At 30.6% G+C, this 20,193-nt stretch overlaps 3 protein-coding genes across 6 annotated transcripts; 1 reads left to right on the forward strand and 2 right to left on the reverse strand.

Moving 5' to 3' along the window:
* Positions 1–5,458: 5,458 nt before the first annotated feature.
* Positions 5,459–11,053, forward strand: LOC107943773 (probable acyl-activating enzyme 18, peroxisomal). 4 transcript variants are annotated; one of them, XM_041085815.1, is made up of 14 exons: positions 5,459–5,838; positions 6,526–6,655; positions 6,753–7,015; positions 7,118–7,319; positions 7,397–7,437; positions 7,524–7,652; positions 7,731–7,804; positions 7,880–8,100; positions 8,205–8,299; positions 8,393–8,609; positions 8,685–8,810; positions 8,887–8,985; positions 9,938–10,144; positions 10,704–11,053. In XM_041085815.1, exons 1-14 carry the CDS (start codon positions 5,540–5,542, stop codon positions 10,815–10,817), a joined length of 2,217 nt encoding a protein of 738 aa, XP_040941749.1. In that variant the 5' UTR covers positions 5,459–5,539; the 3' UTR covers positions 10,818–11,053. The 4 variants fall into 4 exon arrangements, with proteins under 4 accessions (XP_040941749.1, XP_040941751.1, XP_040941750.1 ...); XM_041085817.1 differs by having other exon boundaries at positions 5,459–5,728; XM_041085816.1 differs by having other exon boundaries at positions 5,459–5,720; positions 6,531–6,655.
* Positions 11,054–11,187: 134 nt separating this feature from the next.
* LOC107943772 (feruloyl CoA ortho-hydroxylase F6H1-3) lies at positions 11,188–13,157 on the reverse strand. The gene is made up of 2 exons (XM_041085819.1): positions 12,609–13,157; positions 11,188–12,033 (listed from the first exon to the last, which is right to left on the reverse strand). Exons 1-2 carry the CDS (start codon positions 13,019–13,021, stop codon positions 11,454–11,456), a joined length of 993 nt encoding a protein of 330 aa, XP_040941753.1. The 5' UTR covers positions 13,022–13,157; the 3' UTR covers positions 11,188–11,453.
* Positions 13,158–15,005: 1,848 nt separating this feature from the next.
* Positions 15,006–19,874, reverse strand: LOC107945545 (serine/threonine-protein phosphatase PP2A catalytic subunit). The gene is made up of 10 exons (XM_041085820.1): positions 19,635–19,874; positions 18,760–18,816; positions 18,552–18,635; positions 18,138–18,209; positions 17,343–17,414; positions 17,212–17,252; positions 16,753–16,819; positions 15,656–15,847; positions 15,484–15,573; positions 15,006–15,423 (listed from the first exon to the last, which is right to left on the reverse strand). The coding sequence occupies exons 1-10, from the start codon at positions 19,722–19,724 to the stop codon at positions 15,250–15,252; spliced, it is 939 nt and encodes a 312-aa protein (XP_040941754.1). The 5' UTR covers positions 19,725–19,874; the 3' UTR covers positions 15,006–15,249.
* Between the last annotated feature and the right edge of the window lie 319 nt (positions 19,875–20,193).

The following is a 20,193-nucleotide window of genomic DNA, read 5'->3' on the forward strand; positions in this document are numbered from 1 at the left end:
AAATATTAAAATTATGTGTTGTGCTTATTCATGGAAGATTGTGCATTTTTTAATTATTTTTAATTATGATAATAATAATAATAAACAAAATTAAAAAAATAAAATAAGGTAAGTAAATTTTGATTAAATTATGATGTTTCAATTTTAAATTTTATTATTTATTTATATTTTTTATTTTTAAATAAAAATATAAAAAAATCCAAAAAAATGGACAACATTATTGGTGCTAGTTAAAACTCAAACTCAATCAATAATTATATTTATGCAAAATCTCATCAAATCATATAAACTATTGATGTACCAAAACTATGTTCAGAGTATCACACATGAACATGTACAAAATTGACATCTGTTCAACCTTTTTTGTTTTAATTAACTTTAAAGTAACCATAGATTAAACCCAAAAGAAGAAATCTCCACTTATATAACCTAGCTAATTGAAAATTAAGTATAATATGTAAGTGCATGCCAGCACAAACATATATATATATACACATATATATAATTATTATATGAACATCAAAGTATCTTAGATCTTAGATCAGGGAAATCAACATTTGTCACCTCTAAAGATGTACAGTATCTTTACTTACCTAAAACCTACAAAATAATCAAATTTAGATTGAGAAGCGAGTCAGATTATATCTTAAAAAATAGGTAAAGTATTTTATGTGTGTTTTTATTTATTTTTATTATTAAAAATTGACATAATCAATAAAATATCTATTTTTAATAGTATAAATAGATAAAATTTTTAACAGAAATGACCAAATTACTTTTTAATCTAACGTAGGGGACTAATTTACCCATTTTGATTCCTAAGGGCCTCCGTGGTGTTTTTACCAAAAGCAATATCATTATATCAAAGGTTAATATAATTTTTGGTACTTATATTTGGCTTCAATATTAAATTTAGTACTTAGATTTTTTGTCTCAATTTGAAACATCAGTTTGGCTTCAATGTTTAATTTGTGACCTATTTTTTTTTCAAGTTGATACTTGAGTTTTTCTTTTCCTTATACAAATAATTAAGTTTGGCTTCAATATTTAATTTGGTATCTGAATTTTTTTGTTTTAATTAAATACCTATATTTTTTTATTAAAACACACATGTCAAATGTTTATTAAGTCACATAATATCATTTGATTTGAGTACCAAATTGAATATCGGCACTAAATATAAATATAAGTATCGAATAATATATTAAACCCTAATATCAACAATCCAATTATCCATCCTCTCAACTTTTGGATATTAATAATGTTAATAAATTGAATTAAAATAAAGAAAAAAAATCACGAGGAAAATCGGACAACGAAATACAACTGTCATTTTTGGGGATCTCCATGCAAACAAAAGGCTTTGGGTACTTCGCACCGTACGAGATGTTGATGCTTACGTGTCATCATTCAGTTCAACCACGTCGTGTTGTCCGGTGTGAGAGATACAGCTCTTACCTAATGTTATGCTAATCATTGGTTAATTACTAATTTAATTAATGTAATTAACTTAGGTCCCTAATCTTTAAGCTAGAAGCTCAGTGTGACAGCCTGCCCATAACCAGTTTGATGTGTTTGGGATAAACATAAATGCTAGAAATTATTAAATTCATGTGTTAGATTAGTGTATTTAAGATACCAATTATTGCTTATATTTTGGTACGAGTGTTTCAAATATAATATTATTTTAAAGTTTCATTTGGATTGAATCTCGTATATTAGTCTGATGATTAAAGTATTTAGTACTCTAGGTGTAATCTGGATTTAAATCGTACTAGTCGCGTTGTTAGGATTTTACCTTCCTTGTAATTCACCTAAAAAAATTCATTTCGAATTAGTATTACTATTTTGTAATCTAAATTTATATCAATATTTAGATAATTGGTGTTTGTTAATACCAATTATTGATCAGAGAGATGGATCAATGTAGAAAAATGTGATGAATTCGACTGTTTTTAATTTCTTGTAAGACAAAATCAAACTAGAAACACCAAAGCTTGTGGCCACCACTTCAATAAGGTATCGAAAGGTAATTAAGTTAGTTCAAGGGTAGAGAAAAGCAAATATGAGATGAATGAGAGAGCTCTCATGGTTATTTCACCAGTCACACCGATTTTTAATAGTATGAATGAATAGAAATTTTAACAAAAATGATTTGTATTTGATTCAACATACAATGACTAATTTACTTATTTTTTGAATAAATGTGGCAAAATGGCATCATACTCCTCCATGATACTTTTACGTCTAAACTCTCGTTATTAAGAATGGTAGCAAGTCATATATCTACAATATCCAAGTAACCCATATCAGAATTCATAAATTTACTTTAAAATATGAATATATTTATCATCTACATTAGATCTGATTATTACTGTCAAATTTCCAATTTTGAATTAATTAAATTATTCGTCGAGTGTCAACTTTACTAAAAAAACCCTAAATTAGTAAATTAAAAAAAATAAAAAGTAAAGTAGATACTGAACCCTAAATCTTTGATAACAAAACCTAAATCCATTATTAAGAAAAGCAAAATTGATTCGGTATATGCTCCAAACTAGCCATAAATAGTAATTATAAAATTCATAAAATATTATTTAAACCTTCAATATCTGAATCCACAAAAAATAAATCGAATATCTGATCACTACTATTTTTAATGATCATTTTCGCATTTTATAATATTCAATATCATTATTACAATAACTAATATCACAAATTTTGTAATTTTTAACTTAAATTCACCATATTACCATTGCATGATAGAGTAATTAGGTCAAATATTAATTCATTGATTTGTTTAATAAAATTTTATATTAATAATGTTTATGCTTTAAAGATTCTTCTCCTAGATGTAAATAAATTATTACATATTTCTCAATGAAAATTGGATGACAGATTTGATCCAATGTCTGTTCCTTATTGTATAATAATAATAACCAATAATTATGTAATCTATTAATTGAGTATTAGATTCTTTTTTGGGATTCAATTTTGTCAAATTGATTTTAAATGATTAAAACCCAGTCAATCTTAATTATTAAAAAAATTTACTATTTACTATTATTTTTGCCAAATACCCCTGGCCCATTTAGATATGTTTTAATTACAACATTTTAGTTGTATTTAGAAATATTCATAAATTGGGCTAATTCTTAAGAAAATTTTAAGCCCATTTGATAGGTACAATCCAAATTATAGATGTTAAAAATGGGCCCGGCCTGTATTGTTTTTATTTTATTTCTATGTAAAAAAATTATATATATAATAGATCAAAAATATTAAAAACATTCAAATAAATATTTCCCAACAAATAAGTGTAATTTAACAAGTAAATGTGTCTAAAATAGTAGCAAATTTAACAATAAAACAAGATGCAATATCCAAATAATAATAACAAAACAGTAGCAACATAATAATGAGATGGTAGCAAAATTGTGGAAAAATAACTACAAACATCATTTTTTTTTTTTACAAATTTGGGGCCAAGCCAAAAAAATCTTACTCAAGCTCGACCCGTTTTCTAAACGGACCTTATTTTTTGCTCAAGCTCATTTTTCAAAGCTATATTTTTGCCCAAACCCTATTGCTTTTGGCTCGACTCATAAACAAGTCTAATTGCATTGGATTAGGTAAAAGTATCATAGAGGCGATTGTTTAAGGAGACAGATTGCATTTTGCCCATTCAATTTAAAAATGGGCAAACTTGTCCATGTACATTAGATTAAAGAGAAAACTGGTCATTTTTATTAAAATTTTCATCCATTTGTATTGTTAAAAAATAGCGTCGTTCATAGAATAATCAAACAATGACATGTGATGTGCTACATGTACCTCATGCTAACGTATAATAACCAATTTTTAACAGTAGAAGTGGATGAAATTTTTAATAGGACCAATTTGCTATTTGATCTAATTTTCATAGACTAATTTGTCTACTCTTGAGTTGAATTTTTGGTTGAATTAGGCTTTGAAATCATGCCACACAAGGGTAGTTAAGTTTAAATTTAATATTTAATTTAGTAATTGAGGTTTTTTTTTTGGTTTAGCAATAAGTATATATGTTTTTTACTAGAGCACGTGTTTTAAACATTCATTAGGTCACACACTGCCATTTGGCATATGTACTAAATCGAACATTGAAGTTAAAACTCATGTACCAAATGATATATTAACCTTCAAACATACAACAATTTATTATTTTGCCATTACAATAAAGGGTAAAGTATGATAATAATCACCTAACTACGCACTTCGTTCTATTTTAGTTACTCAATTATTAGTTTTTTCGATTTTAATCACTTAACATTTTGAAATTAAATATTTTAATTTATTTCAAGTTATTTGGCATTAATGGAGGGAATAAATGTTGATGTGGATTTTTTTTATTGGCTTAATAACAAGTTTAATCTTTTAATATTTATACATTCTATTAATTTAATCTTAAATTAAAAAAAAAACAAATTCTAAAGAAAAAAATAAAACATAATATCATGGAACAAGTGATAACACAAAAATGAATATAATAAGAATATATGAATTTCTCGATTTGGCTAAATATTATTTCTAAAAAATTAATCTATTTATTTTTTAAAATTTAAAATTTAAAGTTAATTAATTAAAATTACTCTATTAAATTTATTAGTGTGACATTTTAAAATAAATAAAATTTATTTATTAGTCATGAGTAAAACAATTTTGTAATTGTCATGGATTTAACATAAAACTTTAATGACTTTAATAACTGAACTTGTATCTTTAAATTAAAAAATAAAAAATTAAATTTCTGAAAATAAAATAAGAGAGATTAAATTCTAAATATATGAAAATTAGGAGGAGTTAGGAAACATTTTAACCAAAAAAAACTGTGTAAAGAGAATGTAACCATCACATCACGTGGCTCAACTTACTTCCATGGATGTACCCACCTACTTCCCTTCCATTACCTAACAGTTTGGTCTTAATTATTCTTTTTGGTAAACAACACTATCCAGTCCTTCTAAATTTCAATATTAAATAAATTGGTCTTTCTAAAAAATTTCAAAAAATTTAACTTTTATCAATCTCGAAAGTGAGAAAATAAAGAAAATAATTAAATTTCAATGTTTTTTCATTACTTTTACATATTTTCATTTTTATAATAATAAATTTAATCTTTAGAACTTATGTCAATTTAGTATTGATTTAATAATTTTAACTCACAATATTTATAATTTCTATTAATTTGAACCTAATTTAACAAATTTAACCCATAATATTGAGGTCTAAATTTGTTATTATATCAAAAAATTTATGTATAATTGGCACTTTCAAAATTGACCCGAATTAAATAGTTCTGAATTTTTTAAAAGGGACCAATTTGCTCAATATCAAAATTGAGAGGAGCCAAAGAGGTGTTTTTACTTTTTTTTTTTTTTTTATTTGATGGAAGTAGCTAAGCTAAGCGACTCCCTAATTAAATTTGCATTAAAACCACAAAGAAATACAGAGAGAGATCACAGTCTTAAGCAAAGCGAGGAAGACAAAGTGATCGGAAACGATGACGACGACGGCGACGGCAAAGACCATAAATGAAGTGGGCATCGACGATTTGTACCGTGCAGGCGGAGGAATATTAACCATAGATGAAACCAAACACATCCACCAAATCATTAAACAAGCCATTTCTAAAGCTAAAAGAAGCCGATTATCAGCAACAGAGGTGTGGAAAGAGGTGCTGGGTAAGAAGGTGTTAAAGTCAAACCACCCACATTCACTTCACCAGCTTGTTTATTACTCTGTATATGCTAACTGGGATACTTCCATTAATGGTCCTCCTCTTTATTGGTTCCCTTCTCTGTAATGTCTCTTCTCCTTTCTCTTTCCATTTTCCAAGTATTGAGCTGCTGGGATGGTATATTTTGAAAAATCATCTGTTAGTAGTTCGATAGGATACCCACCATGTGCAATTAAATGTGTGGGTCTTCATATCCCACCACGAAACGTTGTCATGTGTGGGTTTAGTCTAATTACATGAAAACTTAAAAGGGCCAGTAATGTTTTTTATATTGATTTTTTATTTTTTTTGCAAAATTTGTTTGTGTTTAGCTATGTTTGCTATAGTGAGGCAGCAGTCAAACTATGCAAAATGTTAAAGAAAATGGGAATTAGTCAATGAGGTTTTAGCATAGTTGATAAAAATGGAGACTTTGTGTTTTGAGTATCTAAGTTCAAGATCCATTATATGCAATTAAATGTGTAGTTCTTCAAGTTTGTTATATGCGAGTTTTAGTCCAGTTAGTTCGTATTCTGGATTGTTCTAGTTCATAGTTTGTTTGTGATGTAATAGTTTGATGCTTTGTTTCCCGCTCGTTTGTGCTGATTTTGGACATGAATTTGTACTTGTAAATTTCTTTGGCAATTATGGTTTTTTTTTTTTTGCAATATTTGTTCGTGTTTAACTATGTTTGCTATAGTGAGGCAATCAGACTTAGTTTTTATTTTTATTTTTTTGTCCTAATTGAGCTAAACATTGTGACTGTCTAGGCAAGATTCTAAGCTTACAAACCTAGGAAAAATAATGGAAATTCTTGGTCCAAAGCTTTTAGGGACTTCATACAAGGATCCCATTGCTAGTTTCAATCTCTTCCGGGAGTACACCGTCCGCCATCCCGAGGTAACCAACCTACTAAACTCATGTTCTTCTCATTGTCGAGCATTATGGATCAATACAAGCAAATTAATCAGTTCTTTTATGTTTTAATCCTTGTTAGGTATATTGGTCAATCATTCTAAAAGAGCTATCAGTTACATTTCATGAACCTCCCAAGTGCATTCTGGATACTACTGACAAATCAAGACCAGGAGGAACTTGGCTTCCCGGTTCGGTTTTGAATATTGCCGAGTGTTGCTTATTACCCTCAATTCATCCCAGAAAAGAAGATGATAGTTGTGCAATTGTATGGAGAGATGAAGGCGATGATGATGATTCTGATGTGAACCGTATAACACTTAAACAGCTTCGAGAACAAGTCATGTATGTTCTCATTTATCATATACATACTAAAATGGAGCTAAAATTTCTCGAATTCAAACATTAGAACCCTTAGTTCATTCATCCCATGATGTTGTTTTACAGCTTGGTGGCAAATGCATTAGATAGAACTTTCACAAAGGGTGATGCAATTGCTGTTGATATGCCAATGACAGTCAATGCAGTTATTATATACCTAGCAATAATATTAGCTGGATGTGTTGTTGTATCTATTGCTGATAGCTTTGCTGCTAAGGAAATTGCAACACGTTTACGTGTCTCTAAGGCAAAGGCTATCTTCACTCAGGTGTTCTTGCATTACGATGTGGCTATTATATACGAAACTCTCGATTTTTATTCTAATCCCCTGTTCGCTTTGTTCAGTACTTTATAGTAAGAGGAGGTCGAAAGTTTCCTTTATATAGGTAAAAGAAATTGCCCTTCTGCTGTCTTGGCCAAATGATACATATTTTAGGATATCATGGTTGATATGTTTGTCTTAACGATGCAGTCGAGTTGTGGAAGCTTCTCCACATAAAGTTATCGTGCTCCCTGTGTCGGGGCATAATGTTGGCGTTCAATTAAGAGAACAAGATATATCATGGAAAGACTTTCTTGCCTATGATAATCAGCATCAAAGGTATGTAATGTCTACAAATACAGCTTGAGACCAGTTTATTCGATCTGTATTTAACTGTATAATCTTGTTATGTTGTAGGCCAATTCATTTCACTCCGGCTTATCTACCAGTAGATTCCATGATTAACATACTATTCTCGTCCGGTACCACAGGTGGGAAAAAATGTCATTTGATTTATAGATTTACATGTATACATTTTCATTTACTGGTTTGGTGGCCTTGACCAGGAGAACCAAAAGCTATTCCATGGACACAACTTTCAGCTATTCGTAGTACTGCTGAGGGATGGGCTCACATTAATGTCGGAGTCGGAGATGTTTATTGTTGGCCTACGAATCTAGGATGGGTGATGGGACCGATTTTACTCTTCTCGTGTTTTCTAACTGGAGCAACCCTTGCTCTCTATCATGGATCTCCTTTGGGCCGTGGTTTTGGAAAATTTGTTCAGGTGAAAAACTTTCAATAGTACGGTTCTTACAACCGGCTAGTTCGAGTAAAGTGCCTATAATCAATGAGCCTACCTCATTTTTTGTCTTTTTTATATTGGTTCAGGATGCAGGAGTAACTGTTTTAGGCACAGTTCCAAGTTTAGTGAAAACTTGGAAGAATACCGACTGTATTAAAGGCTTAGACTGGACAAAGATAAAGTAAACTTCCTTTCCCTTATCCAAAAATGAACTTCTGTTTCGGTTTATAGTTCTCGAAGAACGGTGACTTAAATAGTTTTTGTATGGCTGCAGATCTTTTGCTAGCACTGGAGAAACCTCTAATGTTGATGATGACCTTTGGCTTTCCTCAAAATCTTACTACAAGCCTATTATCGAATGTTGTGGAGGCACAGAATTAGCCTCAAGTTACATCCAATCAAGTCTGTTTCAGCCACAAGCTTTCGGAGCATTTAGTACTGCATCAATGACAACTGGTTTAGTTATCTTGGATGAACATGGAGTTCCCTATGTAAGAACTTAATTGATCAGGCACTGAACGCATATATATGTACGTTGATTTCTGATCCTTTAATCTTTGTGACAGCCGGATGATAAAGCTTGTGTTGGTGAAGTTGGTTTATTCCCTCTCTACCTAGGAGCAACTGATAGATTGCTTAATGCCGATCACAACGACGTCTACTTCAAGGGAATGCCTACATTTAAGGGAATGGTACGGTCAAATTTGTAAGTTCCCATTGACAAATGCTTCGACTCGCTATCTTATGATATGATACGTGTATCGACAGCGTCTTAGGAGACATGGGGATATCCTCAAGAGAACTGTTGGTGGCTATATTGTTGTTCAAGGAAGAGCTGATGACACAATGAATCTTGGTGGAATTAAGGTATTCCACCCTTCTGCTCTGGCTTAACTATTGTCTTTTAATTTAAGCAAATTCTATCATTTAAAATAGGGTGAAATATACTATTTGTAGCTCAACTAAATTTTTTTTAATCATTCAACTATGAAAAATTACAAAATGGTCACTCACCAACGGTGGCAAATTTTAAATTTGGCATAATAATAATTTTAATCCTCAACGTTTATAAATTATGTCAATTTAGTCTTGATTCTAAAAAAATTTAACCCTCAACATTTACACGTGTAATTTAGTTGATAATGATTATCTTTGATTTCTTAGTGTTTTTATTTTTGTATATTTTCAATCAAATTTAGTTGATAATTTTTTTTTTTGCTTTTTAGGTGAGAGGGTCACAAAAAAAAGTAAAACTGCAAAAAGATCAAATTAGACATTATATAGATTTTGAGAGTTAAATTTTTTAGAATCAAGACTAAATTAACATAATGTACAAATGTTGAGGGTTGTTATAATACCAATTTTAAAAGTTGCTGCCGTGAGCCAATTGATAACCTGAAAAGACAAAATCGAATAGTTTGATGACTATTTTATAACCTTTCATAGTTGTGGTGACCAAAAAAATTTACTAATAGTTGGGTGACTACTAGTATGGCTTATCCTTTAAAATATTGTTGTCATACCTCGAATGGTAAAAGTATCTTAGAGGCTCTTGTATTAGGAGTTCTATTGCATTTTAAAATGAGCAAATTACATCTTGTACATTGAATCAAAAAGCAAATTGGTCATTTCTTTGTACTGCTAAAACTGGCATGGTTGACAAAATAATTAGACAATCACATGTGACATGTCACGTGTACCTTATACTAACGTACATAGATCAGTATTTAATAGTACCTCAATGTACTTTTACTTACCTTGAACATTTAATTGAGCTTTAGATCATTAATCTCACAGCATAAACTTCTCCTATATGCAGACAAGCTCTGTTGAAATTGAACGTGTTTGTGACCGTTCCGATGAGAGCATCTTGGAGACTGCTGCAGTCAGTGTAGCACCACCGGATGGTGGTCCCGAACTTTTGGTGATTTTCGTGGTTCTAAAAAAAGGGTTCAATCAACAACCAGAGAAGTTGAAGACGATATTCTCGAAAACCATTCAAACCAACCTCAACCCTTTGTTCAAGGTTTGATCCCGGGTGTTATTAATATCTATTCATATGTCTAGACTAGGCAATGTAGTTTCAGCACCCAAACATCACCATATAACTCAATATGGATGCTTAGTTTCACTTACACAAAGAAAGACAGGCGGTAAAAGTGTCACGGAGACCTTTATACTAGGAGTTAGATTGCATTTTGCCTCTTTTATTCAAAAAAATGAGCAAATTAATCCATGTATATTAGAACAAAGAACAAGCTGGTCCCCTCTATTAGAAATTTCATCAATTTCTACTATTAAAAACTGGCATAGCTGACGAAATAGCCAGACTGTTACACGTGACATGACACGTGTACCTCTTGCTAACATACAGAGACAAGTTTTCAATAGTAAGAATGAATAGAATTTTTAATAGAAGGACCAGTTTGCTCTTTGATCTAATGTACTACTTACCCCTTTTTTTAATAAAAGGGACAGAATGTAATTCGACTCCTAGTACAAAGGTCTCCACGATACTTTTACCAAAGAAAGGAATATAGACAGTCGAATGAGACTAAATACGACCGGTTATTGATTGGTCACAGGTGAGCAATGTGAAGATAATCCCAGAGTTTCCTAGAACAGCTTCTAACAAATTGCTTAGGAGAGTGTTGAGGGACCAAATACAGCATGAACTGTCTGTTAGAAGCAGAATGTGAAGGCTAGCAGCTTCAACAATGGTTGTGGGATGTTTTCCCTCTGTCTTGCTCAAAACTTAAACCGATGTGTCCTAAGGCTGCAGCAACCCAAAAGTCGGCAACACGTGGTTTTTATTTATTTATTTATTATTATTACAAAATTAAGAGTTCAACATTGTATCAAACAATAACGAACCGGTCTACCATTTATGGTGAAACCGGTTTCAAATGGAACTAAGCCATGTGATTCATTTGCATCTTGCTGTCTGTTTTCCTAAGTACTATATATGTTCACAATTAGTGAATTATTAGTTGATTAATTATTTATTTTTAGTACACAATTATTATATATATATATAGCTGACAAAAAGGGAAGAGAAACAGCTAAATATAAAGTGCTAATTAAGATAAACCATTTTATTTGATTTCAAACAAAAGATACATAAACTAATGGACTAATTTGCAATAGCTTGTAACCATTTATTGATTTTGGTTGGGTTGAATTTGAATGAGCGGTGCGCTTATCAGCGGTTAGTGTAAAAATAGCGATGACAGTGAGATTAGATATTATAGTAAGCGTGAGAAAAAAAAAAAGCTAAATGTACCGCACTAAAGGTAAAAGTCCGTTAAAAAGGGGCCCTTAGAGATCGATTATATTCATATCTCTGCAAATTCAACGGTTTTCTTCCCATCATGAGCCTTGCGGAAGAAATGTTTGACATGATCCGAGTACAGAACTTGCTTATAAATAGGTTTCTCGCCATTCTGTAGCACTTCAACCAAAGGGCCGATAATATCAGTGGGTTTTGGATTGACAAAAATGGGAACTGAAATTCTGTTTTTAGTTCCATTCGCAATCACGCGGTGCTCAACACTCTTGTACTGACTGTTGCTCAGTATTTGCAACGCATCCCCAACGTTGATCACGAGAGATCCTTTAATGGGAGGAACATGAATCCAGTTATCACCATCACCTTGATTTCCCCTCACGTAAAGCCCTCCGATTTCGTCTTGAAGAAGGATAGTGAGGGTGGAGACATCAAAATGACGCCCTACTCCGACAGTTAATTCAGGGTCAGGACAAATAGGATAATAATTCAAGTTAGTCCTTATCGACCCCATCAAAAGAGATCTTTTTGTTTCATCTATTTCTTTCACATTTAGTCCCTCCATTAGCATTTGTAATAATTTTTTAATTACAACCTCAGTCCTCCTTATATAATCCAGCACTTGCTCCCTAAAAGAAAACAAATTTAATGTCATATACTATAGAACTATATAGGTGAAAAGACCTCTTCAGTCCCTTTCAAATTTAATATTGAGCACATTGGTCCCTCACAAAAAAAGTGGAGCAATTTAATCTTTGTCAATTTTGAAAATGAACAACTAAGGACAATTAATAACAACATTCACTTTTTCTGTCGATTCACCTTGTTTTTTATTCATATAATAAGAAATTTAGCTTTCAATCTTCATACACTCTGTCAATTTGATTCCAATTCTAAAAAATTCAACAAAATTTTAGAAATCTAAAACATTATATAAAAAATCATTCATTTGTCTTTATTTTCTAAAATCGTGATCAAATTGGCAGAATGTATAAAAATTAAGAGTTAAATTTTTGTATTATACCAATTAAAAATAGGATACATTGACGAAGACGTTATTAATTGCCCATAATTGCTCACTTTTAAAATTGACTAAATTGACTAATTTACTCGATATCAAAATTGAGAGGGTCTGGAAAAGTATTTTTACCAACTATATATGTTTTAAGCATGCATTTTTTTTTAATCAATTTGATTGAATTACCTGCAAACAGGTGGCCAAAGCATAGAAGCCTCTTCCTCCGATACAAAAAACAAGCTAAGGTAATCTTTCCATTCGAGAGACTTTTCTGCCTCAGGGCTAAAACTTGTGCCGAATCGTACATTGTTCGAAGCCGAGTTCTCCTTAGAATACTTATTCTTTTGGTCAGCAGGTAGATCAAAAAATCGATAAGTAGCATCTTTAACATTATCCAGCACTTCAACCGGAACATCATGGTTAACAATTTGGAAAAAACCCCATTTCTCAGCTGCATCACAAACCGCTGATGCAACTTGAGGGTTTTTCCAATGAGACATATCAATGATTGGAATGGATTGTTGGGGTACAATTTTGGATATACATAATCTCTCTTCTAATGGTTGGATGTAAGGTTTAGGGGGGGCTTTGAGACCCATTTCCGACAAACCCTTCACTCCGTTTCCTCGGTTTATTACAAAATTGGTGATAATAGAGGAATCAGTGAATTATCGGTCCCTGATAGTCGGAGCCATTGATGAAGAGAGAAGAAAAGAATTTGGTCTGAAAGAAGAATACTTTGCATTTGCATTGATGGATATTTTATAGGGCACATCATGCACAATGTTATGGTCTCAATGAGATGTATGAAGTGCAATTGTTATTTCCCACCAACCCACTTAGCAAATGCCATGCCATAGTAAACAGTAATAATATTAACACAAATTTTTATTTAAATTTTATTATAATATATATATTTGTTTTTATATTATAATTAATTTTTAAATAGTCAAATCAGCTCAAAATTTGAGTAAAAAAATTATAAGGTTAAAATCTGTCTTACGTCCTTGAATTTTTCGAAAATTTAGAATTTAGTTTTTATATTTTTATTTTTAAGAATTTACTTTTTAGATTTTAAAATTTAGGTCCAACTATTAACATTGATAATTTTTTTATTAACTTTAGGTTCATTACAATATCATTTTTTAATTACATGGCTATCAAATGAAAATTTTTTATTTAAAAATATCATACCAACAAATTTAATAAAAAAATTACCAACATTGACAGTCGGACTTGAATTTCAAAATCTAAAATGTAGGAGACTAAACTATTATATAAAAAATAAATTTCAAAATTTCAAAGAATACAATGACTTATGACATAATTTAACCAATTTATAATTAATTAACTAGTAAAGTAATTAAACTAATTAATTTATGGTTCATTTCTTTTAATTTAAAGGAATTAATGGAGTCATGGATGATGCCAATTCACATTTAGTAAAATCAAGGGGCTGGCTGATGATAATTAAAGCATTAATCATGCGTCTTCATATTTATATATTAATTTTCCTCACTGTATTTTTTTTTCCATTTGAGGTTTAAAATATTAAGGGAATTTTATTTTGGTGTAATTATATAAATTAAAATTTTATTTTATTCAATTGTGCACGTTGCATTTTAAATTTGATTCAATTATATACATTTAAAAATAATGATATACATTCATTTATTTATTTTAAAGTTGGATAAATTTAATTATTTGTATATGAACATTGTATTATGTAAATGCGAAACTGATTTTAATAATTTATGAAAATTGAATTAAATCAAAATTTTATAAATTTGTATAAAATTAAAATTCTTATATTGGATTGTGTTTATATCTCATTAAAACTTTATGTATGATTTTCCTTTTACATTTGACTTGAGAATTCTCTCTTAATCATTTTCTAGTAAAAATATCATAGAGGTCTCTATATTAAGAGTCACATTACATTTTATCATATTTATTAAAAAATGAACAAATTAATCCCTATACATTAATAAAAAAGCAAACTAATCCTTTTAATTTAAAATTTCATCTATTTCCAACAGTTAAAAACTAATTTACAAAAAGAAATATTCTTATTATACAATTCTCAACGTTAAAATCTCGTTAATATATAAAAGTAAATAATCATCTAATTTAATTATATCCTCGAGATTGAATTGTCAAAATCTCTTTTACACACCACATATATAATAGAATAAATAAAACGTTAAAGAAAATAAAATACCTACAACCTTAAAGCTTTAGAGACAATGATAAAAATTGTATTACGAAACCCTTCATAGTGAGAGGCATGATTGCACACCTTACAGTGGCCAAGCCAGGGACAAGCAAGGGCATTGGGAAAATTTTCTTTTAGCCCCTCCCATAAATATAAATAATTCAAATTAAGTTTTTAGCTTTTGAATAAATAGAAAATTTCTATTTCTGGCCCTTCCAAAAATATAAGCAATGTAATTTAAGCATTCTAACAAAAAATTAACATTAGGTTCTTAGTCCCTCCGAAATTTTATAATTTTATCTCGACCCGTAAATAAAATTTTTGACTTTGCCCTCGATGCCTTAAAACCTTTATAATTGAAGAAAAAATTACGAAAATGTAGTAAGCATCAATTATAAAGAAAATGTTCTCAACATCCCTCCACATGGAAGGAAACAAAAATGAAGGAAAATAAATAATAGTCTCACATTATCTGCTAGAAATGGTGCATCCCCCCCCCCCCCCCACAAAATAATGTCTCTAATCAGCCACATGCAAGCTCGCTGCCACGGAACAACCACCGTTGACGGGCACTGACCATCGGAGGCTCATCAAGTCCATGCTGATTCCTTTTTACAGGAAGTATTCAGGTGTCCTCCGAGTCACATCGGGCTCTCCTCTCCTAGGAGCTGGCTCAAACTGAATGAATGTATGAGCCTTGCAATCATCAACTTCCAAGATGGAAGCCATGTTTCCGCATCGATAACAATAATTTGGTGCGCTGAATATAGTAACAACGTTTTGTTCCTGCCAAAGCAACGATATGAATTACAGAATCTCGTATCTTAAAAAAGAGGAAGTACTTACATGACCCCAATTGAACCCTTCCATCACCAGTTGATGAGCTCTAGCAATGAGTTTCAAACTGTTTTTGTGATTAAATTGCTCAGATATGTCCTGTAAGTGTCATAAAAGTAATATATATAGCACACACCTAAGAAAGCAAAAAAGAAAAAGAAAAAGAAATGAATAGTAATACTTGGCCAAAGGTATATCCAGCACCCCTTGGAGAAATACCCCAACCGCAACGATCATCGGGGTCGGACCACAATAAATCACACATGGGACCTTCATGAGGAACCTCTTGAACACGGTCGAAATTACGTATGTTGTCCAAGGTTTCAATTGCCGGGGATAACCCACCATGGAGACAGAAAATTTCAGATTCCACCTTCAATAAACCAGAAACTCTGCAGCTAAGAGCCATTAACAATGACCAAATGCAAACATAACAAAAAGAAAAAAAAGAACACATTTGCCTATGATTGATTTTTAGGAGTCATAAACTAACAAATGTTCTAATTTCAGGTAAACATCATTTGATAAATAATAAAAGGGTAAACTACACTTGTAGTCACCCAATTATTTGTAAATTTCTTTAGAAAGTTACAAAATACTCACTCAACTATCCATTTTTTTTTCTTGGTCATCGGTTGTTAAATGGCTGATGGAAAGATGACGTGGCGGCTTTTAAAATGAGCATAATAGCAAATTTAACCCTTAACATTTATATATTGTGTCAATTTAGTCTTGATTCTAAAAAAATTAATCCTTAATGTTTACCTATTGTGAAATTTGTCTTTTTCTTAAATTTGCTTTTCTTTGGGACCCTTTCAACTAAAAAGCTAAAAATAAAAATCTATCAACTAAATTTGGTTGAAAATATACAAAAACTGGAAACAGTTGAAAATCTAAGATAATAATTTTCATCTTTTCTCATTCTTTTAAAATTAACCCTCAATATCACAAATAAAAGTAAAATTGAAAAAAAACACTTTACACAATATGTAAATGTTAAGGGTTAATTTTTTTGAAATCAAGACTAAATTGACACAATGTATAAATATTGAGGTTAAAATTATTATTATGCCAATTTTATAAGCTGTCAAGTTATCTTTCTATTAGCAATTTAATGGCTAGTGACTAAAACAGAAAAATTCAAATAGTTGGGTGACAAAGAAAAAGGTTAATAGTTGGGTGACTATTTCGTAACTCTTCATAATTGGGTGACAAAACAAGAAATTACTAATAGTAAGGTGACTACCAATATAGTTTACCCATAATAAAAATACTAACCAATGCTGTTAATGGAAAATAATCAAATAGATCAGTGAAAGTCTTCCAAACATTTGCAGTCCCATATCTGCAATCAAAATAAAAAATATAGTGAATCTTGCCATCTAGCATAGAAAACTTAAGAACCCTTTAATGTTAAGTAACTTCACTGCAAAACAAGCTTATATATACACACACAGGTGTATCAGTGTATGTATGCATATATATTCATGAAAGCTGCACATGAACCAACAAATATAACCAGGTTACCTCCCAAGCAGCCAAATTGGGCCTTAAGCTTAATAAACTATAGAAACCATATATATATACACACACACGTGTATGTATGTATATATACACATGAAAGCTGCACATGAACCAACAAATATAACCAGGTTACCTCCCAAGTAGCCAAATTGGGCCTTAAGCTTAATAAACTTTAAAAACCATATATATATAGCAAGATTCTAAGATACTCACTTCCTTAGACATTCATCATAAAAGCCATACACTTGAGTAATCTGCACTTTTAAACATAAAAACCATTAACAGTAAATAAACCAGTTAAGTATATGTAATAACGTAATCTTAGGATTTGAAACATAGCAAACCTGACGGCTCTCGTGATTTCCCCTTAGAATCGTAATCCGTTGAGGGTAACGCGCTTTGATGGCTACCAAGAGCTGAATAAAAGTCAATCACAAACAAATTATTAAGTTAAAACCTCAGCACTGCCCAAGTAACTGCAATGAATTAAGCTACTGCACAAAATAATTCACAGAATGAACAATCACCATAATTACACAAACTATGTTTAAGACTCCACCTTATGTTCTCCAGATTGATTATGGTTACAGAAAAAGGAAAAATCTGTTCGTAGATTATAATTCGGTAAAAGTATCATGGAGGCTCTTGTATTGGAAAGCAGATTGCACTTACCCTCATTACTCAAAAAAATGAACAAATTGGTCATTGCTATTAAAAATTTCATTCATTTCTACTATTAAAAACTGTCATGACTAACAAAATAACCAAACAGTTTCACGTGGCGTGCCACATGTATCTCATTCTAATGTACAGGGACTAGTTTATAACAGAAGTAATGGATGAAATTTTTAACAAGAGGACCAATTTGCTCTTTGATCTAATTTACATAGACTAATTTGCCCATTTTAAGTAGAGGGAGAAAAATACAATTCAACTCCTAGTACAAGAGCCTCTATAGTAATTTTAGCTTATAATTTCATTATTTTAGGTGGGGGATGTATTTAACATCATGTTTGTTCCAAAATCACTAAAAAACATAAATCAACAGAGATAATGTAGGTTCTTAATACAGATCATCACTAGCTAAAAAAGACAAACAAATCAAAAGCTGGAAACTGGAGATAGTAACTCATACTTACTGTTACAGTTTCAACTGAATAGTAACCTCGGTCAACATAATCTCCCATGAACAAGTAATTTGTATCTGGACACTGGCCATAAAGTTTGAACCAAAAAATGTTTTAAAAAAAAAGTAACAATGAAACATAGCTAAAAGAACAGGACAAGGAGGAAAGTTAAGAAACATGTAATTCTAATTGATGAACAAGCAAAGTCAATACACTAAAAGCCATTGTACATTACATGCATCAGTGTTCAAGTGAATAGCCTAATACCATACACAAAAGTAATGAAAAATTTATAGAGCAGGAATATAATTAGATATGCATGAAGGGTTTTATCGCCATGTATGAATGCTAGACAAGACCAAATCACTACATAACAATTAGCATATCTCAAACACAAATTAGTAGCCTCAATCAGGAAAAACCAACCTTCCCTCCAATTCGAAAAAGCTCTGCAAGATCATGAAACTGTCCATGAATATCACCACATATTGTAACAGGGCTTTTAACGGGCTGTTTGTTACACCCACCAAGAAAAAAAAATCAAGTCATAATAAGTCCACCATTCATGCATTTATTCAAACAGTTTAAGAGCTCTGTTAGTAACACTTAAAACTTAATCAAGAAGTAGATACACCTGGACATTGCTTTCATCCCTTAATATCTCCTTAGCCTTGTCACATAGCAGCTTAATCTAATTTAAAACACACAAAAAATCACAATAAGATAACTTTACAAAAGAGAAAAAAAGGGGTAAGCCATAAATAAATATATTAACAAGTATAAAGATTGTTAAAAGAATTAGCAACAGGAAGAGGTAAAGTAAAGAAAAAAAGAAAAAGGAAAACTCATCCAAGTGAATAAAGTTGATAGTTTTTGTAAAGATAAAAGAAATTTAGAACAAAAGAGGAAAAAAAGTTATACTTGAAAACTAAATTGCATTCTTTAATAAACTTTAAAATGGTGATTACATATCATTGCCTAGTAAAGAAGATCAAGCATAATCACATCATCACATGACATATGCGATTCTGAATGGTTCATATACTCATTAACATATCATCTACCTCGTAAAAAGCTGAAAATGATACTTGCAAATCACTCAATCACCAAATAATGATGAGATTCAAACTCTAATTGTACGAATTCATATTGATAATGATCAATATATTTATTTTCTTGAAAAAGACATCAATTGCTTGAGAATGTTTTTAAATTAATACATTTCCAAAGTTCGAATTTGTATTCTTGCCAAAACTGTTGAGAATAAATAGCTTTGGATCAAACATCAGAAAAGAAAAAGAAAAAAAAGAAGAAGCAAAGTTAGAAATTTGATTCCACAAACATCTCTTGTTTTTCCCTCTAGCAGGTAAAATAAATTTAGCCAAATCTATAGAAAATTCACAACAACAAAAAAATTGATCAATTGACAAGAAAAATCCACAGATCAATAAGTAAATAAATCAATTCTAAAATAGATTCATTCCATTATAGAATGAAAAATAAAAATACCTCTTGCTCCGATAAGGGCTTACATTGCATCAGCTGAGAAATCTGTTTATCTAAATTATCATGTGAATTCAAACCCACCAAAGATTCCATTTCTTTTAATTATTCTTTAACCTTAGATTCCCAAAATTTCCTCAAACTTGTTAATTCAAAAGAAAAATAAAACCTGATTTTTTTTCTTAGAAAGAAAAATGGGATCAAATTGTGCAGATTTCAATTTCTAAAAAAAAAGTGATTTCAACAATTAATTTGATCATTAATGATTTCTCTACTTTTAGATACCATAAAAATTCAGTCCAATGAATAACAAATTCCGCTTATTCTGTTAAGAAATTTTATGTGACCTTTTTATATGTAAAAATTTAGTCAAACCAGCAATTTCATATGTCACCTAATTTTAAATGCATTGAAGTTATAACTATAAACAGCTAGATTAGAATTATTGTTCGGTAAACTGTTAAAATAGTTACTTTTGTCACCTATATTTAAAATGTTATATTTTAGTCACTTACGTTATCATACTGTAATATTTTAGTCACCGAGTGTTAATTGTCGTTAAAGG

The sequence above is a fragment of the Gossypium hirsutum genome, chromosome A13, assembly GCF_007990345.1.
Source record: "Gossypium hirsutum isolate 1008001.06 chromosome A13, Gossypium_hirsutum_v2.1, whole genome shotgun sequence".
Taxonomy (NCBI): Eukaryota; Viridiplantae; Streptophyta; class Magnoliopsida; order Malvales; family Malvaceae; genus Gossypium; species Gossypium hirsutum.

Coding starts and splice junctions, on each gene's coding strand:
- LOC107945545 (XM_041085820.1), bottom strand. CDS start 19,724: ATGGAATCTTTGGTGGGTTTGAATTCACATGATAATTTAGATAAACAG. Junction 18,636..18,759: donor GGGATGAAAGCAATGTCCAG/GTGTATCTACTT, acceptor TGTAACAAACAG/CCCGTTAAAAGCCCTGTTAC. Junction 18,210..18,551: donor TTTTTCGAATTGGAGGGAAG/GTTGGTTTTTCC, acceptor CTTTATGGCCAG/TGTCCAGATACAAATTACTT.
- LOC107943773 (XM_041085815.1), top strand. CDS start 5,540: ATGACGACGACGGCGACGGCAAAGACCATAAATGAAGTGGGCATCGAC. Junction 7,320..7,396: donor CAAAGGCTATCTTCACTCAG/GTGTTCTTGCAT, acceptor CGCTTTGTTCAG/TACTTTATAGTAAGAGGAGG. Junction 8,610..8,684: donor ATGAACATGGAGTTCCCTAT/GTAAGAACTTAA, acceptor TCTTTGTGACAG/CCGGATGATAAAGCTTGTGT.
- LOC107943772 (XM_041085819.1), bottom strand. CDS start 13,021: ATGGGTCTCAAAGCCCCCCCTAAACCTTACATCCAACCATTAGAAGAG. Junction 12,034..12,608: donor CTTTGGCCACCTGTTTGCAG/GTAATTCAATCA, acceptor GTTTTCTTTTAG/GGAGCAAGTGCTGGATTATA.